The following is a 23,317-nucleotide window of genomic DNA, read 5'->3' on the forward strand; positions in this document are numbered from 1 at the left end:
GGTATTTTTCTTTTCCACTGAAAAACCTTCTAACTCCCTACTAGCAATAATTATTTCAAAAATAAAAACTGCTAACTCCATTTTTTCCAATAAAATTCAAAAAAAGGTCATTCATTCTGTAAAATTTTTCATTGTACTGTTAAAGATACATAAAAATTAACTATAACAGAATCTTTTTTTTAAAAAAAGGGTTTTCATTTTTTTTATTCAGTTTTTTGGCTATACTGTGAAGTTTCTCAAAATAGAGTTAGCTGGTTAACACTCTCACCTGACAATATGTTATTAAATTTATATAAACTTTACTGTTCACTGTTAGGAGACTTTTCTTAAGATAGTTCCAAATATTTACATGATTTATTTTATTTTATTTAAAATTTTTTTTCTGCCACATAGTTTTAAGCCAATACTGATGTGGATATGACATTATCACAACCATACCTCTTTTGTCTTTATCACTAGTCAAACTCGTTCATCTGTACTATCAGAACCGGTAGTACTATTGAAATTTTTACCCATTATAAAACTACCGCCTGATGGTTTGGTGATTGGGCTTTGTAGCACAATTGATGTATTTGCTGGACTAAAATAACCACCCTGCTTTGGTTTTAAGTGTCGATTATTGATTTCCATTTGCACAATTTTCATAAATTCTATTTGTCCTGCAAGTTTCTGAATTTCTTCCTGTAAATAAAATATAAAGAAATAAGAAAAAATCATTATGAATATTAAAGATATTTACCAAAAATAAATTATAAATTTGACTAAATTTGTCATTTGCCGAAAAGGAAATCTGCAATTCCAACATGTAATGTGTAATTTACCCAATGAAATATGCACATACATGAATGATTCAGTTTTTACTAGACATGATAATTGTTTCAAGATTTATTAACCATTCTCAGTAACATACTTATACCAATGAAACTCAGTGTGGGAGAATCATTTCAATGTCTTCTGCTAATATTTACTATTAGAATATGATTAAAATATTATAATAATACTCAGCCGTGAGAAATTACAATTATAAATTGTTTAATAGATACTTACTTTTAATAGATACCAGGATTTTTAGATGTAGGATTAGAATTTAATGCTCATCTGTCTTCTCGCGATAAAGAAATAGGGGATACAAGTGAAATTCAGAATATTATAAAAATATAACCTTTTAAAATGTCATTAATAGATTGAGAACAATTCATACAGCTCTTTTGTCAACTGTAATTGAAAAAAATCTACTGCAAGGTTCTCACAGTAAAGTGAAAAAACCAATGCAAGAGTTCTTGCAGTAGATTTTTATTTACATGAGAGTTCTTGCAATAAAAGAGTTCTTGCAGTAGAACTCTACAGGGACAAAGAAGTAATAAGATTGGTTATTACTCCTTTGTCCCTCATTATTTTATTCCTTTGTTCTGGTTATTTAGAAAGTAGTGATAAAGTAATACAACATAATAAAGTAACTTTTTTATACTGTCAGATTTCATTGTAAATGTGATCTGTATAATTTAGAATTGTGTTCTGACTGAATGAAGTATTTAAATAAGTGGTTTAGATTCTTTTATCAATAAAATTCTGTTGAGTATATTTGTTGTAGATTATTAAATTATTTTGATGTAACTGGATGATTACAGACTAAAAATATGGTCGAAAATAGCCCAGTCTGGAGGCTGTAGTTTATAATTTACAGGTAGGTTGGTTATTCATATAATTTTACTGAACAACATAAATATGTAGACATATTTTAATATTTCTAGATAACAACAAAAAAAAGAAAAGATAGATAAAGAAAAAACTATAACAAAATTAAATTATTTTTAAAAAAGCTGATAATGCAGTTGGCGGACTTACTCGTCACGCAACTTTTTTTCTGATGCACGGCTTACAAACACAACTTAACTTAAAATATCAATCATTTTATTTAAATATAATAATATGTTTTGTTTATTTAATTCAATGATTCTAACTAGAGCACGCGCACATACTGTATTTCATTTGCACAGGTCTGGCGGTAGTCTCTCTTTTACTGTTTAGCCTCCAAAACCACCGTAAGGTATTACTTCAGGATGAATGAGGATGATATGTATGAATGTAAATGAAGTGTAGTCTTGCACAGTCTCAGGTCTACCATTCAGTCTCAGCTCAATTGAGGTGTGTGGTTAATTGAAACCCAGCCACCAAAGAACAACAGTATCTACGTATTTGTATACAAATCCATATAAAAGTAACTGCCTTTACTAGGATTGGAACCTTAGTGTGGCAGTACTAGTAGCCACTTTAAATACTCTTTTACACTTTAAATATTATTAATTTATTTAATTCTACCGGTCACCTGTGACGTCACAACATAGCAGATGACTACAGCAGCTGTAAGTCAGTGCTACACAAGTGCTCCTTGTAGTGAGCAGGAATACTAATGGCACAGTATACCCACTTATCCACTAGTTTATTTAGAGCATTTTTGGGGCAGGGATATGATTAAAATTTTTTTTTGGAATTTTTTTTCAATGCCCATATATAGAAGTAATCTGACCCAGTTTGGTCAAAATCGGTCGAGTAGTTCTGGAGATATAAGGTAATTTAGGGTACGACACCGAATACATAAACATACACATGAAAATCCAGAAGATTTCATCTGGTTTTCTGGGTTCCTTAGTTGTCAAAACGTAAAAATCCTGTGAAAATTGCATATGCTCAAACTGGACCGATTACAATAATTTCCCTTCTGAAGCTATAGCTGTACTATAGTGCTAGATGGAAAAGTAATAAGAATACATTTAAAAATATAATAGTTGTTCAGTTTCCAAGGCTATAATGCAGAAATAACAAAATTAAATAATAAGATGTTCATTGATTACACCTGGTAAAAACAATTTCTAACATTTTTCTGGCATCTATTTTAGCCAATATTCATTTTTTCCTCCTCATCTTTTTTCTATCACTTTTTTAAAATTTGAAAAAATAAATCATATCGGGTGGGCCCAAAAATCACTTTCTATGAAAAAAATTTATAATTTTTTATAATTAAAAATTTATTATTTTTTTTCTTTCAGATTAAACTTAAATAAAAACAAGACTCATTATGGAAAAATACATCCTCCAAGAAATAATAAAAATAGTGTCATTTTACTTGGAAAGTTAGAGGAGTGTTTCTGAAACAATTAAAATTTAGAAAGTTTTACAAAACTAGAAAATCACCTTCTGGCACAGCCATCCAGTCAATGGTTTTGAAATTTTAACAAACTGGATCGCTGGGAGATGCCAGAAGATTAGGAAGAATCTTTCAAAATTAATTTGTTCTTTTTGCCTAATTTGTGAATGAGTGACGAAGCCCACTTCCACCTTAGTGGCTATGTCAATAAACAAAATGCTTGTTTTTAAGGTACTGGCAATCCACAAATTACTTGAAAATTCTTCACAGCCACAAAAAGTTATAATGTGGTGTGCTGTCTCTCAACACCGAATCATCGGGCCATATTTTTTTGAAGAAAATGGTGTTTTGGTGACAGTGAATAGCAATAGATATCAGAAAATGCTTGAGAAATTTTTCATCCTGGATTTTGGAGATGATGTCGAAGGAAACTGATTTCAGCAAGATGGAGCCACAGTTCACACCAGCAGAGCCACAACGAAGTTTCTTAGGTCAAAGTTGTTTGGAAATTGAATAATTTCAAGAAATTTGGATTTTCGTTGTCCTCCAATGTCACTGGATTTGACAGCTACTGATTTTTTTTTTCTTTGGGGTTATTTAAAATAAAAGGTTTATATCAATAAGCTACAAAATTTAAAAGAGTTTAGAAACAACAGTTGAGTTTAAATAGCAGCAATACCAGAAGAAACATTGGTTTTAACTTTGTAAATTGTGTTTTATTTTAAGAGCTCAGATTTGTGATCACTTCAGAAGTCAGTATTTAAAAGATATTACTTTCAAAACCTAATTTAATAAATCATATTTTAACTGAAATTTAATTTAAAGACAAAAATAATAATTTTGAGTTAATTTGTAATGTTTTATTAAAAAAAAGTTAGTTACTTTTATTTTTCTAAAAAAAGTTAGAGAAGTTACTTTTGGTCCCTTCTGTGCATTAGAGGTGAGAATGCCCCATTAGTGGTTCTTTAAAATTGTAGAAGTGCAGAACAACAAAGTAGATAAATTACAGTTAAACATCTTGTAGTCAGATTAGTGAACTTGTGATGAAGATATTTTTAAAAATTATCTTTAACATTTATGAAAGCTATGCAAGATGAACATTTTTTGAGATTGAATCTGAGACAGCAGATGTAATTAGTATGTACAAATACTTGATATTTTCTTAGAAAAATGTCATTCATTAGTAATGAAAACTGAGAACCTAACAAAAGGAAACCAGACATACAGACTAGTTCAAACAACATAATGAAATTACAAGATCCAGTGCATAAATTTAAAAATTGTACAAGAAGTACAGTAACTTTTCATTTTAGTAATTTATGAAGAACTTTACCCAGATCATATGTGAAAGAATCAGTCATATTACCTGACTTATATTTTTAATAATGGTAATATTTAATTATTTTTTGTTAGTTAATTATGGTAAGCAATCAACACTTGGAGGAAAAATACAGTATTATTTTTCTTGGATACTTTTTTGTTAAATGTCAATTATTTTTAGATTATCTTTGAAGAGGTAAAAAAACAGCTATTATTCTATTTCTTCTGCAGTAGTATACCTTACCAATCTGCTTGTAAACAGCAGATTATAATACAATGATGAAGAAAATAAATTTCAAGCAGATAATTTTTACAAACATCAGGCAGAATGTATTGTTTGCAATGTTTCATGGACTGTTTAATGATCTCATTTTTAAAAGCAATAAAAATGATTTTATCACACACACGCACACACACACACACACACACACACACACACACACACACACACACACACACACACACACACACACACACACACACACACACACATCCTTTCATCTTCTCTTATTATTTCTGTTCTGAGTGCTGCGATTGAGGTAATATTGGGAACTGGTTACATTTCTGAAAAGCTATGAAACTATGAAATTTACGAGTTAATATCAGTTTAAAATTGATAATAATATACTTAACTAATAGAAACCATGAGCCAGTCAAAAATACCTTCAGTAAATTATAAAACTTATTACTTAACATTATGACCAATACAAGTTGGCTACAGGTTAAATAAAGATAACCATTAAGCTAATTAGTGTGGCTCAATAAATGGTGAGCTAAAGTAATAATGAGTCAACTTTTTAATTTTAGTATTTAATATGTGTGCTAGCAAATTTTTGCAATTGATGTTTGTTTTATGAAAAATATTGGTTTTTAAATATAATTTTTTCCTTAACAACTAAATGTATGTATTGATTAACCATTATGTAAGTTTATAATTGATCATGAAGGAAATACTTCAAAATGAATTTGCAATCGAATCTATCTGAAATGTCTACAGATTTCATATGTAAGTAAAAAGTTCCATATATAATAAAGTAATAAATAGATTTGCTAAATTAAAATGTATAATACAGTGTTATGAAGGTTATAACATTTAAGAGGCATTAAAATAATTAGCGTTAGCAATTTTACAGATGAATTATTAGTAGCTAACAATTTACAACTACAGAATATTTTATTATGAGCTTCAACATAAACATATGAAAGATGCAACAATAAACTGGCTCTAAATAAAGGAATGAACAAAAGAAAAGTTTGCAAAGATCAAAAAGTTTGTAAATTAAGAGTTTTTTTTTTTTTTTTATATTAGTACCACACAGCATCCAATTTCTAATTTTAATAATTTATTTTAAATAACTTATTTTTAATATTTATTTCTTTGTCACTCTTCAACTTTATAGATCAATTTTTATGTGAAACATTTTTAAAAAATAAATAAATAACTACTTACTTAACTATGATAGCTACTAATTTAATATTAACTTACTTTTAATTCTTCATTTTCTTGGTAAAGATCAGGAGCTTCTTCAGGTACAAGTCCTATGCCATTCAAAGAAAATGATGCAGTAACCCCTCTTGCTCGAGCTCTATTATCCCATTGATCACCTTGACCTCTAATTACTCTTATCACCTAAAATTCATCATTCAGTCATAATAGAAATGTGTTAGATTTATCAACAGAAAGTAACGTGGTAGAATATTTCATTTCACTATTTTATTTATCTTTTGAAAATATTCAAAAGATAATTATTTTCTTTTAATTAAAAATTATTAACATAATTTCAGAAAAAAATGGATAAAACTATAAGAAAATACAAGATGTTTGTGAAAAAATTCTTCACAAAATAATCACTTTACATAAGTAAAGTGATAAGTCAACAACAGAAAGAAAATCTATCATTTTCTTCTGTTTTTTGTTATGAAATAAGAAAAACAAATATATATATTAGAGGTCTGTTCAAAAGTTCCAGAAGTTGCAACTTAAATTTTTTGGACTTACCTATGAGTTATTGACAACTCAGGCTAAGCTATGATGTTTCTACCTTCCTAATGACATTATCACTGCTGGAAGCAATCCTAAAACCTTTTAGATCACACATAATTCCAATTCTAAATTTTCTTTTATTTCTTTCTTTATCACAAAACTAACAGGAACTCTGGAGTAATAAAGTATTAAGAAATAAATTATGAGAGTGAGAAAGCACAGGCTTCAGTTTTTGTTAAAAAAAATTATAATTGGCCATTAATTCAATAACTACAGTTGTAGTACAGAACCCTCAATAAATGATGAGTTTCCTAGGGTCTAGGAGAAATTCATGATGGACATTCCCTTGAACAATAAAAAAACATCAACGCAACTTTTAAATTTGACTTGACTTGATCAGTACATTTTTATTTTTTCTGGTGAAGATCTGCTGATTAAGTGATAACTGAATTTTGGTCTCAAAATTGTAAATAGCTCCTTTTTATTTGTGTGATATAACTGTTGCTGATAGACTGAAACATTATTTTCTTTCTGTTGCTGTGTCATTTTGGCTAAATTTTTAATTCTAACTTCCAAAAGTTTTTGTCAGCATCTTATGACATGATCTATTAAAATCTTGCAATTTTCCATATCTCAGACAAACAAAGACAAAATGAAAAACATGATTTCATTGACTATTCTTGAATATACATAGCAAATATACATGCATATCCTTACCAATGTCATCAACAACTTAAATTTAAACCACTTAAGGTAGTAATAGTACTGGGTTGGGACTTAAATAATAAACAATGATCAAAATCTTATTTCAACACTTCATGTAGTAATAAATTTGACAAAAACTGAAAATATGCTGCTGTTAAAATCGTTAATCAAATCATTTAAATTGTATAACATGTATGACAGTACTGCATAAGGCATCATAGATAATTGAGTAATGTTAATGACCTGAAGCCATACACAGTATCGTGGGGGGAAAGTCCCTTTATGCCTTTTAAAAAATTAAGATAAAATTTCATAAAATTCCTTTATGAAATTATTAGGATAGGTGGTCTTACCTTCTATGAATCTAAAGCATCTGTGTGGGTTACACCATGTTCACAGCATAACTGTATGCAACCTCTATATCTGGTTGTTCATTTGCCACAGCATATCAGGGGTGATCGTTTCAAATCTTGACTGAAAGCGTCTTGGAGTACGTACGTTTTCTGATCTCTTTTTTTTACAAAACCCCAGAATGCATTGTCAAGTGTGGTGAGGTCAGGGCTTCTTACTGGGCAAGCCAATGCAGCCGGTAACACTTCTGACCCACGTCTAATCCAGCAATTTGGGAAAATTTCATTGAGGCGTCTGCGAGCATTCAAACTTGAAACGTAAGCGATCCTTTTTGCCGATAATTATGGAAGCAATCACTCGTCGATCATTCTCAGATAACTATGCTGATTAACTGCACCATCCAAATATAAGGTCCAAAGAGATGTTCTGCTACCATCCCATCCCAAATCATAAAGTGAGGTGTATGGTGTTAGATTTCCTCAAAAAAGTGAGGATTGTTTTTCGCCCAGAAAAAAACATTTCGGTTACGAGATCTTCGATAAATCGCACACTCGTCTGAGATTATGACGTTCTTTTTATTATTTGCTCTCGGAAAGCTTTCAAATAATAACTGACACGTATAAACACGTCGATCAAGGTCACTCAACTCATTAACTGTGGCTGGAAGAAAACCTTTCAAGTCCTTCCATATATGATCTATTGCTGGTCGATCTTGGAATACCTAACTCTACAGGACGTTTACGCGTTGATTTCATCGGTGATCGTTTAATCGATGCCTCTACAATAGCAGCATACGTCTCAGCTCGAGTGCTCAGCCTCCCACTACGTGGCGCATCAAGAAAACTTCCCGTTGCAGAAGCCTTCTTCTCCCATATCAGTAATGTTTGCCGTGATTGAGACGATTTCCCAGACCACACAAAGATGTCATTCATAATGTTCTCCAATATTTTGCCAGTGTATGGACGTTCGTGGACTCACATACAAGGAAACAAACGCTGTTCGACAGTGAACGCATTCGTTTCCGCCATCGTTCCGCACTCGACTACGATTAAAGTCAAAGATTTTCCATAACTGAGAGAAACAAAATCTGAAAAGTGACAAATAAATTTTATAGCGAATGTAACTGATATTTCAGTTCAGGAAAACAATGTGCAGATTCAGTGATTCTGGACTTTAATAAATCACAATTTGGATGTACATGTATTATTCTAGTTCAAAAGGTATTCATATTTACCAATACTCAATTACTTTCTCTAAAATGTGATTTACCATAATTTTAACTTTTAAATCAGTTATCATTATGATATGACAATCTCTAATGTGAATTACGGTGAGTGCATTTTCTAGAGAGTAGAAAAGACACTAGAGAGTTGGGTAGTCACTAAAGGATATTTGTTACCAAACATGGTATTTTATTTTTCCTTCCATTTTATTATTTACGGGTTCAATTTCTGAAATACAGCATGTGATCCACACAGATTGTGTTGTGCTTGGAATTTTCTAATTAGAAAAAGAAGCAAAGAAATACTTTGTTCTATGAAATGACTCAAAACTTTAATTTAAGGGTTTAAGTTAAGTTTTTTAAGCGTGGAACAGTTGGTATTTAATGTTATTTATATATAAATAAACTGAAATTCAACCTTACCAACAATTCGTCCATGTTCTCATTTCTAGTACTTTCGGTCATTCGACCATCCTCAGGAAAAGTTATTCTTCAATTTGAGATCATTAAGATTATAGTATTTAGAATGTAAATTTATAAAATGTTAAAATCACAACAATTAGTCGTCATAGTATAATATTAGTCATGTCTGTTATGTAAGAAGATCGCAGTTGTTAAGAATGTTAGTGGTTGGAGGGAGACAGCTTAGGTTTCTTGATAATTATTAATTATTTGTTTGAATAAAATATCCTCAAATATGGTTTGTTCATTGATTGTTATTATAATATATATTGAATTTTTCAAGGATGATACTGGTTTTATAAAAGTCGCTTGAAATATCTAATATTTTAATGTCATTATAGGGATTATAGTTGTGTTTATTTTGTAATATGTGTTTAGCGTAATTTGATTTATCCAAGTAGCCTTTCTTTACGTTGTTAATATGTTCTTTGGCTCTTATTTTAACATTTTTTTTTAATTTACATTCTACATACTATAATTTTAATGATCTCAAATTGAAGAATAACTTTTACTGAAGATGGTCAAATAACCGAAAGTACTAGAAAAGAGAACGTGGACGAATTGCTGGTCTTTATTTATACATAAATTAAGGGTTTAAGTTTGATAAAGAATTTTCTGATCTTGTAACTCACTAATGTTCTTAATATTTAAAAATAGTTTACTTTAAAAATTAAACAGATACAATCTTAATTTTTATTAATGAGAGTAAAAAAATATGTTTACTTACTTTTGGACCAAAAACGAGGCCTACTGTGACAGAAGTGCTTAGTTGTGTTCTTATAAAACCAAGAAGATATTTTATATCAGGTCCAGCATGAGGAAACAAGAAGACACTGGAAATAAATTATTTTAATATTATGTAAATACCTCAGTAAATAAAAACATTGAAATTAAGAATCTAAGGATAATTTTTTTATAATTTTTTTTGGGAGGCAATCAATCCATTTGATTTAACTTTCCATTCTGTTTTGTGGTAAGTTTAATCTCAATTTTTTACTAGATATTATATAACTATTTTGTTTTACTTTAGTAATGCATTTTGTAAAATATCTTTGTAGTTGTACATAATTACACTTCAAAATTATAATCGTATATTTTAGTAATGTAAATAATGTTTTCGGTTAATTAGTTTTTCAGATAATAGATTGTTATAATTAAATAATACTAAATCAATAGCTACACATACTCTATTCTTATTTCCTCTTGCAGTTTGCCCTTTACATATTCTTTCTAATTCTAAGTTATTCCTTATTTAAAGTAATCTTCCTTTGAAAACTCACTTAGTTTTCTTCTATTAATGATTTACTTCTTAAATAAAAAATTCAGAAATTAATGGTTTACTGTATTTCTTATCTTATGCATGAATTCAGCAGCTTGAAATGGGATTCATTGTCAAATTTTCCTTCCTTTTCTTATTCTTATTAATTAGACTAGCTAAAAAGCAACGAGGATAAATTAGAACCTCCTTTGATTGATGTTTGCCTTTCAATGGAAAAAATTAATGTGAGTGTAGGACACAATCCATCTGTAAACTGAACAGATTCCATATAACTGTCCATTCTATATATTTTTACCATAAATAATCTGTTAGTTTATGAGAATCTGATAAATAAAATGATTAACATATTTTGTAAATAATTTAATTTGGTTGGACAAAGTTGTCCATCCTATTAATTTCATCTACACTCAACAAAATCTTAAAATCTAAAATGAGAAGGATGAAGAAACTTTACTCACCTTCTCTCTCTTCCTAGTTGGTAACATCATTGTGAAAAAATTACACCAAGTGCTAACCTTTTTTTAAAGATTCATAAGAAAAAAAATTACAAATAAAAGAAAAAAAATGATCAAGAAACTTGTAATGATTTTGTCCAGATTGCAAAAAAAATTATTATAATGTTTAAACATGCTGGATTTCATACGTTAGTACATTATGTATTAAACAGTGGCGGCTTGTGTACATTCACTGTGGAACTGCAGCACCCCCTATTTCCACTTGATATTATTGATAACATTCAATATAGTGAGTCCTTCTTTCTTTAATTCTTTCTTTATACTTGTACAATATATAATCCTTAAGCTTACTGTCAGTAGCCATCCCTCAGTTTATGAAAAAGATACAAAAATCTTTGTATGGAACTGTACGATTCACAGTTCCAGAGATGTGGTGTTTGGCTGTTGTGCGTATACGCACTTAGGAAGCTGCATGTGAGGCTGTTAGGAAGAGAGAGAGCACTATCGTTCCCGCAGTGTCGACCCTGGCATGCTGGTGGAAGGTAGTTTATTTTTATTCCACATGTGTATGGAACGTTACTTGTTTGTTCCCTTTTCTAGTTTAGTCAGTGGAAGGAGTATCAAACTGGTTTAGTAGTTTTTTCAGTAGTGATTAGAAGATGGCAGAAATCAAGGACTCTTTGATTGCCAAATCTGTCCAAAAATGCACTGGAGGGGCAAAAGAGAAGTTAATTAGTAAAAACTAATTATGTATTTATTTCTGTGTACATATAAATTTAAACTAATCTTCATTAGACTATAGTGTTTTTAAGCTTACATTTAGTCAGCTTTTTTAGGTATCTATATATATATAAATGAATGTATGACTTATGCCTTCCTAAATCGTTCATCCGATAGCGATGAAACTTTGGGGAATGGTTGGACGCATGCCAGGGAAGGTTTCTGAATTAGTTTGGACCCGCTAGGTGGCACTGGCATCGAAATATTTTGAAAAATTGTATTTATGGTCCGATTTACCTCATATTCAGAATACATGTTACTTACATGGAAAGAATTATCTCTGCAAAAAATGAACCCACTAAATGGTGCTGGGGTTGAGATATTTAAAAAAATTATATTTATGAACCGATTTGGTTTATATTCAGAATATGAATATTAGTTACGTGAAAACAAATATTTTTGCAAAAACTATACCCGCTAGGTGGGGCCGGTGTCGAGATATTTACGAAAGAAACAAACAAATATACACAGACTTTTTTATTTTATATATACTGGACTAATGGACCGATTTACTTGCGGGCAAAAGGGAAAACAGGGAAAAGGTGGAAAGAGAAAAGGGGAAAACAGGAAAGGGTAAAAAGGAAACTGGGTGAGGGGTGAGGAAGAACAGTGAAAGGGAGAAGTTGGAAAGGGAAAAGGGGAAGGAGAATAAGTGAAAGGTAAAATTTTTGAAGTTCAGTTCTTTAATTTTTTTTATCAAATTTTCAATTGTGTTCATATAAATTCTCTCTCTCCCACTCTCTCACTCCCTCTCTCTCTATATATATATATATATATATATATATATATATATATATATATAGCAATAGCGAAGCATTGCTGGTCTGCTAGTTATCTAATAATACTAAAAAGGTTAAATCTGTATTGACATTTTATTATTTTTATTTTGTTTTTAAGCACATTGTGCTTAAAAACTGTATACCATATACTTGAATGTGAAAGTCTAGAATTAGATTACTATTCTGCTCTCTTTGATTCATTTTTTTCCGGTTCTTTTATTTTACAGAAAACTTTAAGCATGGCCTTGAAAAGGCCCAGAAAAAATTTTCTGGAGTAGCACCCCCACTAATTTTATCTACAAGCCACCACTGGCATTAAATCAGCTTAACTTTATAGTTCCTTTTAGGAGAGAATAAATTTTCTTACATGAAAATAGAGTCAAACAAAATAATGTTTGTGTAAAAACACAGATTAAACTATATGAATCTTGACAAAAATCCTGTCATATTATTTCTTTGAACAATCTAGTATAGTTGTAAAATTTTTTGCTACTTTCTATCATTTTAGTTTATAATAATATTAAAAATTTGGTTATGGTCAGTGGCACAAAAAAGATTACATATGTTTGAAGAGTTAAATTATACAAATCACTGAAACTAAATGAAAAACCATATAAATTCATATGGACTTAAATTTATTTGAAGTAAATCTCTGGGACTTCCAAATATTACATGCAGATTACCTGATTTAGCCTTTTATCCATTTATATAAATTTAGTTTCATAAATTTAATTAATAGTAAACACAGGTAATATGAATTTAAGAATATTTAAAACAGATTTTTTTTTTTTTTTTTAAATAATATTTTCCATCGTGAAGTTTGTTAAATGTACTCTTCAAGCATAGGTATTCTTTTAGGAAATATTATTCATTGTTATTTCTAGCACCTACATTTTTAGAATAGCTGGATTTAATAAATGGATCCTTTTGACTTCACTTTCATATCTGAGAGATGATATAATATTAAATAAATCATGCTTTTCTGCATACTCTTCCTCTAAAAGAAATTGGTACTCTTTAGCTCAAAAAAAAAAATATATAAATTGAAGCCAGTATGAATACAAATTAATTTCAATTACTATATGTATGCATGTATACAAATATGTTACACATGTTTTTATGTACATTTGTTACAACGTATTTCTGATCTACACATACAGAATGATTGATGTGAGTAGTTGTTGGGATTTCTTGAAGGCCTTTGAAGCGCCTCTGCAGCGGTTCGCAGATGAGTTATCCTGAGGCTTAATGAGTTTAAGGCAATATTCTCTGCTTTGGCAATGGATATGAGGCACTTGCCTCTAAGCCAAATGAAGTGAAGGAGGTTATAATTCAAGAGGCACTTTCCGTCCCAGTACCAACGTCTATCCTATTAAGGTGGAGCAAAAACGCTACACCGAGGTACTTAAAGGCAAACAAAAGCTAGTTTAGCCCCCAAGCAGCAAGAAGTCATCTTTCTAAACAGGAAGGAGGGGATCCATAAAAACAATTGAAGAAATTAGAGAGGAAATTCAGACTGCCCTTCAGGGCAAGAAGTCAAACTTGAAAATTAGCAACATAAAGGATACTAAGAAAGGTTTGGTTGTCGTAATGGATGACAAACAGATAGTTAGAGTCATTTCAGAATCTGTCATTAGTAAAAAGTTGGAGGTCAAAGTAGATCAGAAATGTAAAAGGAGGCCTCGAGTCATTGTCTATGATATAGATCTTCACCTATTCGAGGAGGAGGTTGTGTCTTTAATATGAGCAAAACACGCATGATATGAGCAAAACACTGACTTGGATGAGGTGACATTCAAGTCTGGGTAAGATTTTTGTTCAAAACTCTGGTAGACATGATGCCCAAAGGTATCACAGAATATTCAAAGTTGGGTAGGTTGTTTGCAGATTTCTCTTCTTGTAGAGCCAAGGAGTGCTTTGATATTCAGAGATGTTTTAAGTATTGTACATTGAAGACTACTTGTGTAAATTGAAGAAGGTTGTGCAAGGATTGAAAGCACTCAGTCGATAGTAAGGACTGTGGTTGTAATTTGAGAGCTGTTGAGATGTATTTTAATTCACTGCATGGGTGATTTTGGAAAGATAAACTCTCAAGGTTGTTACATTGCTCAGAACAGTTTATGTGAAATTGTTAAAAGGAAGTCCCTCAATATAATTCTTGTGCAACATCCATATTTGGTACCTGGTAGATTGCCTTGGTTGGCAAAGTTTTTGCCAACCAATAGGTTGGCAAAAACGTTATACTGGAAACAACATTGTTTCCAAAGTTCTGTGTAGAAGGACATTAGTTTCTGATACTCATCATGTCGCTGTTAAACTTGTTATTGATGGTATTGATTTCTGTGTTGTTACTTCATATTTTCAATATAGAGATCTCACTGAGGAACATATAGAAAGGTGGAATAGAATTCTTGATCTTGGTAACTGTCCAATAGTGCTAGGTGCTGGTGTAAATGCTAAGTCACTTTTTTGGCATACCAGAGTCACAGATGATAGTGGTGAATTAGTTGAAGGCTTTACTGTGCAATATGGGTTAGATGACTTCAATGTTTTCGGTGAGTTACCAATATATGTTGGAATGGTAGATGGAAAGAGATTATTTGCTGAAACAAATATTGATATTAATTGATATTACTGTTGGTAGGAATATTTCTGGTACAGTTGATGCTTGGTCTGTTGTTGATGATTGTTCTAGTGATCATCCATCAATTATCTTTGGGTTATATATAAGCAAATCATCTACATTTCCACACAACATAAACTCACTCATGCAGACTATAGAGCAGGAGCATTAGATTCAAAACATGAATATAGGGGAAAAAATTTTCCTGTTGATCAGACCAGGTGATAAGGTCCCTAAGCATGCCTCAATTAACATACTAAAAGTCAAGACCCTCACTACCATTCCTACATAAACAAAATAAAATTTAAGAACCATGTTTTAATGAACCACTATTTTTGCTGTAGGTAGTTAAATATTGATTTTACAAAAATATCATTCTTGTCAAAAATGTAGAGCAAAAGTTTTGACACAAAAAAGGCTATGGACACATTCCAATCAGATCAAAAATAAACGAGCAAGTGCAATAAACAGTAACACTCTATCTGCCTATGCAAAGAGATATGAGGTAGCTGGCAACACCATTTCAACATGCGCATGTGATAAACAAATACCTATCACTTTTGATATACAATAGATAATGCAAACAATCAAAATGTCATTGATAGATGATACCTAAAGAAATAACTTTTGGTAAATTTAAAAGAATTTGCTACATTTAGGAAACATAATATAATGTTGTCAGGTCAAATTATTTTCAAATCTGTTTATCAAAGAGCTGCAAATAAAAATCAAGTACAAAAAATCAAAAAACAACAATGCGGATGTATTCTTAAAGAAATTATTTATGAATATAATAAGTTTCATAGCAAAATGTATAGTCACTTTTAAATACTGATAATTTTAAAATCATTATATTTCAAAAAACATATTAGGACTTTCATTAAGTACAAAAAAATATTAATCATAGATTACTAAAATTTAACAAAATTAAATATTAAATAACAGCAATAGTTAAGGAAAAATATTTACGTTTAGATGGTAATATCAGTTTTATGTAAATTTTAATATTTGACTGAGTTTTGTGGGCATAATGTTTGTAAAATGCATCAGTGCACAGCTAACATTGAAAATAGCAATATGAATAAATTTTTGTAAAAAGTTAACAAAAACAGATTTTTACATTTAACTTAACGTATCTAGAAATATGTGCTTTACTGAGTGTTAACCATCGACGATTTCATTACATTTTTTTAAATTTTCAAAAAATTTAGTTGTTTAACATAACAAACACGTGATTTTTTCGTTTTTGATGTAACAGATCATTCTCACATTTATTTATTATCTTATGAAAATGTTACTAGAAGTGTAAAATTTTCTGTTCTATAACTTTCGTTTGAAGCATTTTTTGATAAATTCAATATTTAACTAGTTACAATCGGAAAATGGGCTATGACATGCATGTTTACATCCGTATAGGGCCGTATGGGCCATTTTACTAGATCCACCAGTATATTTCAAAATACTTTTGGTAGTTTTTAATTGGTATGTTAATTGGGGCATAATACAGGATTTTTTTCACCTGTTCTGATCAACAGGAAAATTTTGCCCCTATATTCATGTTTTGAATCTAATGATTCTCGGTAAAATAAAAATAATAACCAACCTAATGGACCAACACAAAATTCTCATCATGGGACTGCAGGAAATGAGAAAACTGACCAGGACACCATGGAATATCAAGGATATAGGCTCTACAAAGGTATACCTGAGAAGAGAATGATGAAAAGTGTCCCACAGTTTGGAACAGACCTTTCGGTCAGCCTCAAAATAATAAAATCTGTACATGTACAAAAATTCAAGTAACAATCCCCAATAATCTCAACACTCACCCTAAAAGCATAGCATTTTTATGCCTATGCCCCCTCTTATAATAGAATCAAATCTGCTAACAACCGTAAAGAAACAGAAAAGTTCTGGTACCTACTCGATCAGATCATAAATAATATTCCCAAAAATCACATTAAACAACTAACTGAAGATTTCAATGCTCAATTAGGCAGAGAAAGAAGATACCGTGACATCATCAGAAAATGGCCTGCCCAAAAAGGGAAAAAGACAGAGACTGATCAATCTCTGCTGAAACCACAACCTAATCTTAAAATCCACATATTTCAAAAGGAAACCTCAAAAACTCAAAATCTGGAATCACCCCAACCATACAAAATGAGAGTGGCAACTAGATAATGTCTTCAGGACAAACCCTACCACAAAGAGCTCTTCAACGTAAACATTTTCCAAGGTGTATACACAGGCTCAGATCACTAGATAGTCAAAATTAAAACTAAATTCATTCCCCAAAGGAAACAACAAATCAAGCCCCTAAAACTAAAAGAAAAATAGACCCTACCCAACCAATCAAGAATGAAAATTCGCAAAAAGCAACCTAAAAGATAATAATTACAGATAAACTTGAAGACCAAGTCAACAACTAAAACAAATCGCAGAAAAATTAGCCTCAATAAAACTCCATAAAAAGCATCAATGGTCGAACAATGAATGTGAAACAGTGGAACGAAACAGTAGAGAAAAGACATCAAGCATGGCTGTTACACTAATCCCAAAAATCAAAAGCATTCTTCCAAAATCTAGTAAAACAAAGATAAGAAACCACTCGAACTCTAAGAATAATAAAAAGAAAACACCATAAAGACACACTGAAATCAATAGAAGAATTCAACAAAACATAGTCAAGAGACTACCATAAATACATTTCAAAAAACAATTCCAAAAATAGAAATCCCCAACCTTACTAAAAAAGAATGAAAACCGTAAACTGACCATAATAATAAAGTGAACCTGGAAATCCTAGCTAAAACCTGAAATTTCAAAGACCTGACAGAACTCCTAAACATTAATACTAGCACCCCAATAACAACAACACCAGAAAACACCAACCCTCCTACAATAAAAATAGTCTACCAAGCACTTGGTGAGATGAAGAATTACAAAGTGGCAGGAGGAAATCAAACCTTTTTAGAAATCTGGAAACATGCAGGAAGACCAGCAAAAATTGCTCTTCATCAATAGCTTGCCAACATCTGGATCAAAGAAGAACTACTAGAACACTGGATGACAGCTCTCATTCATATGCTACACCAAAAAGTGACAAAACAGACCCTAACAATTACAGGGAAATGTTATTCCTAGACACAACAAAAAAAATTCTTTCAAGAATCATTCTCAACAGGCTCAGTTTACAATTAGAGGAAGAACTAAGGGAATACCAGGGAGGTTTCAAACCCTGGAGGAGCTGTTCAGACCAAATTATGAGTATCAAGCTAATAATGGATTACAGAACAAAAAGAAGCACAGACATGGTGATAACGTTTGTAGACTTCAAGAATACATACAATTGCATCTACAGAGAATCCTAACAAAAAATTCTAAGACACCTCAGACTAGATCCCAAATTAATAAACATCATAAAACTGACTCTCATAAAGTCAAAAGTGAAATTCAGAAGCAAGCTCTCAGAAACATTTGATCAAAACAGGACTATACCAAGGCAATGGAAATTTAAATGTTACTATTCACCTGTGCTCTGGAAATAGTAATGAGGGAATAGCTCAAAAAATGCCCTCCAAAATAAAAATAGGCAAAAAAATAAAAACAAACTGCCTTGGTTTCACTGATAACTTGGTACTGTTAGCAAATGATATTAACGAAGCTAATACTCAGATATCAGAACTTCAAAACATTGCAAATAAAATTGGTCTCAAACTATTAATCAAAATATCAAAAATTATGCCTCAAAAACCAACACAATTAAAAGAAATAAACATAAATGGTAATAAAGTCAAAATAGTATCCCAATTTAAATACCTCAGATAAATAATAACAAACAAATAACCTAAATGAAAAATCCTCAATCCAAACAAGAACAAACAAACCAGCCAAAGGGCAAAAATTAGTATGATACAACTACACTAAAAAACATCTATTCCTAAATGCAAAAATTAGACACTACAACACAGTTATAAAACCGGAAGCCTCATATAAATCTTCCACCTGAACGAACAAAGACTGACAGACTCCAGAAAATTGAAAGAATTGGAAGAACATCAACAAAAAGTACCAGAAAGACTAGCTATGGTGAATCATGCCCAACGAAGTCATGTACAAAGAGTTAGAATCCATCACTGATACTATTTGTAAGAGGAGATAGGATTCTTTGGACATATCATAAGGATGAAAGATTTGACAGTTCTGAACAGCTGGTTTAGTACAATCTTGACTCAAAAAACAGACAAGATAAAATCAAACAAAATATTAAACAAAAAAATCAAGGACAAAAGCATTCGCTTCACATTCACAAGGAAGAGAAACTCACAACATGAACATTTTCAATACCAGAAAGGGCATGGAGACCTGAATGTAAGAAAAATTAATGGGAGAACTATAATGCCCAAACAGTCCCTTCAAAGAGACATGGATAATGGCTGACTAAAGTGGTCCTACGAAGTCATAAAACATGAAGAAAAGAATGTATAACAAGAGAAGCTATTGGTTAATATTAATAATTCATTTGGTGTGAAGTTCAAAATAATTCCTCTGCATGTGAGATTTAAAAATAAATTTTTTTTTCTTGTAAAAAAAGTTGATAATCTGAACACAAATTAGAAAACCTTAAAACAAAAAGTACATTAATTGAAAATAAAGAATGAAAATGAGAGTTAAGAACTTACTGAAAGGCAACCATTGCAATATTAACCACTGCAATATTGTATATCGCAAATGTAATTAATCTTGCTTCATTATATAATGACTCTGCATTCCGAACATTGTAGCAGACTCTAATTCCCCAAGCCAAGAAAAGTACTTCACCTGCAATCATGTATTTAAATGTACTTTACTACTTAACATGTTATTGATTTATATAAATAATATTAATTAGTCTTTTATTCAGCAATAAACAAGTATGTTACAGCAAAGCAATATAAGTGTGTTACTTTTAACACAAATGTGTCTACTTTTTAGAGAGGAGATGAATGAGTGCATCTTTTGCTGAATAAATAAATATTTTATTTTGACCAGTACATAATGATATATTATATATATCTCATGAGGAATGAGTAAAATTAATATAAGATTTTAAAAAAATCTGATAGGCACTATGTGACATCCTTGTACGCCTATTAAATTACATTTACACATTTTTTGCTGCACTTCATTTAAACTTATTTCATTTGAAAGCGAGATATGATCCTCCAACTCTTTAATAAAATGGGCAGTTACACAATTGCATTGTCATGGACACCACATTGCATCACATTTTTTTGTGGTGTCCGTATCAGTAATTTATGTTAGTTTATATATTCATTTTGTTTCAAGTCGCTCAAGTAGTTATCTGGAGAGTAAGTAAGAACATGTCGGATCCGTAACTAAGCACACATAGATTCGAATCCAACGTAATATACATTTTTTTTAAATTTTAAATATAACCAATTTAATACATAAAATTTAACTGACCCAAATAGCCTCTAAAATTGACTAGTTAAGACATTCATCAAAAGTAGTATGGAGTTGTGATCATATTAATTTCACTGACATGATAAATTTTGAATATTACAAAAACAATAATGGTCAGTAGTTACTAATCACTAGTTATAAGTAATGTCACTAGGTATTAGAATTATAGTATATTTTCATACAGTTTTAATGAGGCAATAATTTTTTTAAAAATAACATGTCTTGTAGAATCTCATTTCCAGAGCGAAGTATTATTAAGTATGTATTGCAAAAGGAATGTATGTATGAGTCCAGAATTTAATGCTAATTAAAAAAATAATCATCACTTATAAATGAATTATGATAGTATAAATAAGACTGATTTTAATTTTATATCAAAACAATGGTGTTTGATGTACAGGCCTGAATAATTACAAAAATAACTAAGGTAGCTCATTTTATACTATTATTGAAGGATGAAAGTTTACTTCTTTGTCCAGTACAATCTCAAAAACTACTCTACTGAAACGTAAAATAGCTACCTCTTAAATCTTATTCTTTATCAAATGTATGGCTGTAAATATACTGTAATAGTAATGTCACTCAATAAGATTGACAAAATATAAATATGTATAGAAAACCATTCATTATGCATTCATCAAACTTTTTATTCAGATTCTACAAGGCAGATGAGCACCATCATTAGGATTAAGAAGATTTTTAAATTCCATAAGCTCATAGGACATCCTATGATTTATTCCTGCAAAAATTGAAATACTGCAATATACAAATTTTTCTTTTTCTAAATGCATTTTAGCTTCAAAAGAAATTATAATATCTTATCCCAACAGCTCTTTCCACCCAGCATCCTAAAAATTACAAAAATGAAAGTACAGTGAAATTACTATGTTTGCAGTGGTTAGATAGTGTCAAAAATCTGAAAATATAGAAAATGCTGAAAATATAGAACAGAGAACCACAGTAAGGCTATTACTGAAGAAATGCTATGTTGCATGTCGAAGTATTATATTGTATACGAATCTTTAACAAAACCAGAAATTATTTCACAAAAAAAAAACTAATGTAAAACTTTATAGATACCTATTTTTAAATGTCACAACCTTTCTTTTCTTACTGTGAACAACTTTAATTTAAACAATTTATTTCTACAGCAAAATCCTCTTAGAATATCAATTCTTAAAACATGTAATAATGCTGTGTATTATAGGAATATTTAACACCTTATACACTTGCAGTCGCAATTCCAACAAAAAACTGTTTTTGAAATATTCATTTCCAAAAAGGCATTGTTATTTGTATTAATATTTACTCTGACTTATAGTTATTTTCTTCAATTATTATTAAAAACTGTTGTTTAAGCTTCTGTAGCTGTTTTCTCTACAGATCCAACTTTTTCTACAATTTTTATATTATGTAGAATATAGATATATTAAATGTACTGTATGTGTTTAAGTGTCATCTTACTGTTTCTTAGGTAAAATGGCACATATATTTGTGTGTTACTCATAATGAGTTTTGGCTTTACCTAAAGGCACCTTAGCACCTCAATGCCTTCATATAGAACTGTCAGAATACAGAGTCCTTAGACAGACATACAGACAGAGTCACCATCCCACCAAATTACGAAAAGTTACTGTCCTTATCTGGAGATAAGTCAGAAAAAACTATGTGCAACTTGAAGCTTGTAATCTTGAAAATTGGAATAAAAAAGGTTGAATAAGGGATTCAGGAGATTATATCGGAGGAACAAGTTAAACAGTCAAGAAGGCTGAGCCTACTCATTAAGTACTCAAATCACAAATGATGGAATTCTAAAATGGCTTAGAGCTGATATGGCTTATTCTTACATGCATTCTTTATATTTATAAACAAATTATACGTAAAGAGGAAACAGAAAAAAACAGAAATTAAGTATTAAATACTTTGTAAACAAAGTCATATGAAAAGAAAGGAAGAAGTGGATTCTCTTACTAGCTGTAAATGTAAAAAGGAGAATATGTTCAAAAAGGATATACTCAGCCTGGATACTTATCTTGTAAAAGATCATGAAATGTGGTAAGACTGTAATGTGGTAGGACAGTGGTAAACAGTCACATTAAGATCATGTAATGTGGTTCCAGTTGTATTTATGAAGGCCTGTAAAGAGTTTAAAAAGTGTAGAACACAGCCAGACAATTTTGGTATAGCATAAACTTTAATTAAAGCAGCTCACCAAAAGCAACTGGTGTTATCAAACGGGAGAGTAGTAGAACAAGTTGGAAAGAGGTTTTTTTTTAGCGGTCTGATGAATTAAATGAAGTTTTTAATAGTTGTTCACTAAAAAAAAACCAGACTGCATTATATAGTATTAAATAAATTTGTGTAAACTAGTAAAACTTTTAACACTTTAATATTAACATTAAATGATTATTAAAAGTTACATTTTATTATACACTCACCAATAGCAAGGCTGTGATCCCACCAGTTGAATGAGCACTGTCTGAACAGCAGACCTGAGCTGTCTTTGATTTGCTCAGCATATGGAGGTGCACTGATAGTCCACGTGCTGAGATATATTAGCATAACTAATAAAATTGGGAACATCCATTGTAACAGTTGTTTATCAGTCAGCTTCACCTTGTGTGCAGACTTGACTCGATATGTTAGAGATACCCTTAAAAAAAGTTTTATTCACTTCTTTAAAATGAAAGCCTCATAAATACTGTAAATAAACAATGTAAATGAATATATTTTCAAGCTACTA

At 30.5% G+C, this 23,317-nt stretch overlaps 1 protein-coding gene across 1 annotated transcript in view; it reads right to left on the reverse strand.

Annotated features, from left to right (window-relative positions):
• Positions 1-459: 459 nt before the first annotated feature.
• The window catches only part of LOC142317789 (putative G-protein coupled receptor CG31760), a 185,617-nt gene continuing 162,759 nt past the window's right edge, over positions 460-23,317 (reverse strand). The window contains exons 9-13 of the mRNA XM_075354337.1: positions 23,013-23,227; positions 19,791-19,929; positions 9,917-10,022; positions 5,952-6,095; positions 460-681 (exon numbers count right to left, since the gene is read on the reverse strand). Of these exons, the coding sequence (XP_075210452.1) occupies positions 460-681; positions 5,952-6,095; positions 9,917-10,022; positions 19,791-19,929; positions 23,013-23,227 (826 nt within the window). The remainder of the gene's footprint in view (positions 682-5,951; positions 6,096-9,916; positions 10,023-19,790; positions 19,930-23,012; positions 23,228-23,317) is intronic.

This window comes from Lycorma delicatula, chromosome 1, assembly GCF_047948215.1.
Source record: "Lycorma delicatula isolate Av1 chromosome 1, ASM4794821v1, whole genome shotgun sequence".
NCBI classification, from domain to species: Eukaryota; Metazoa; Arthropoda; class Insecta; order Hemiptera; family Fulgoridae; genus Lycorma; species Lycorma delicatula.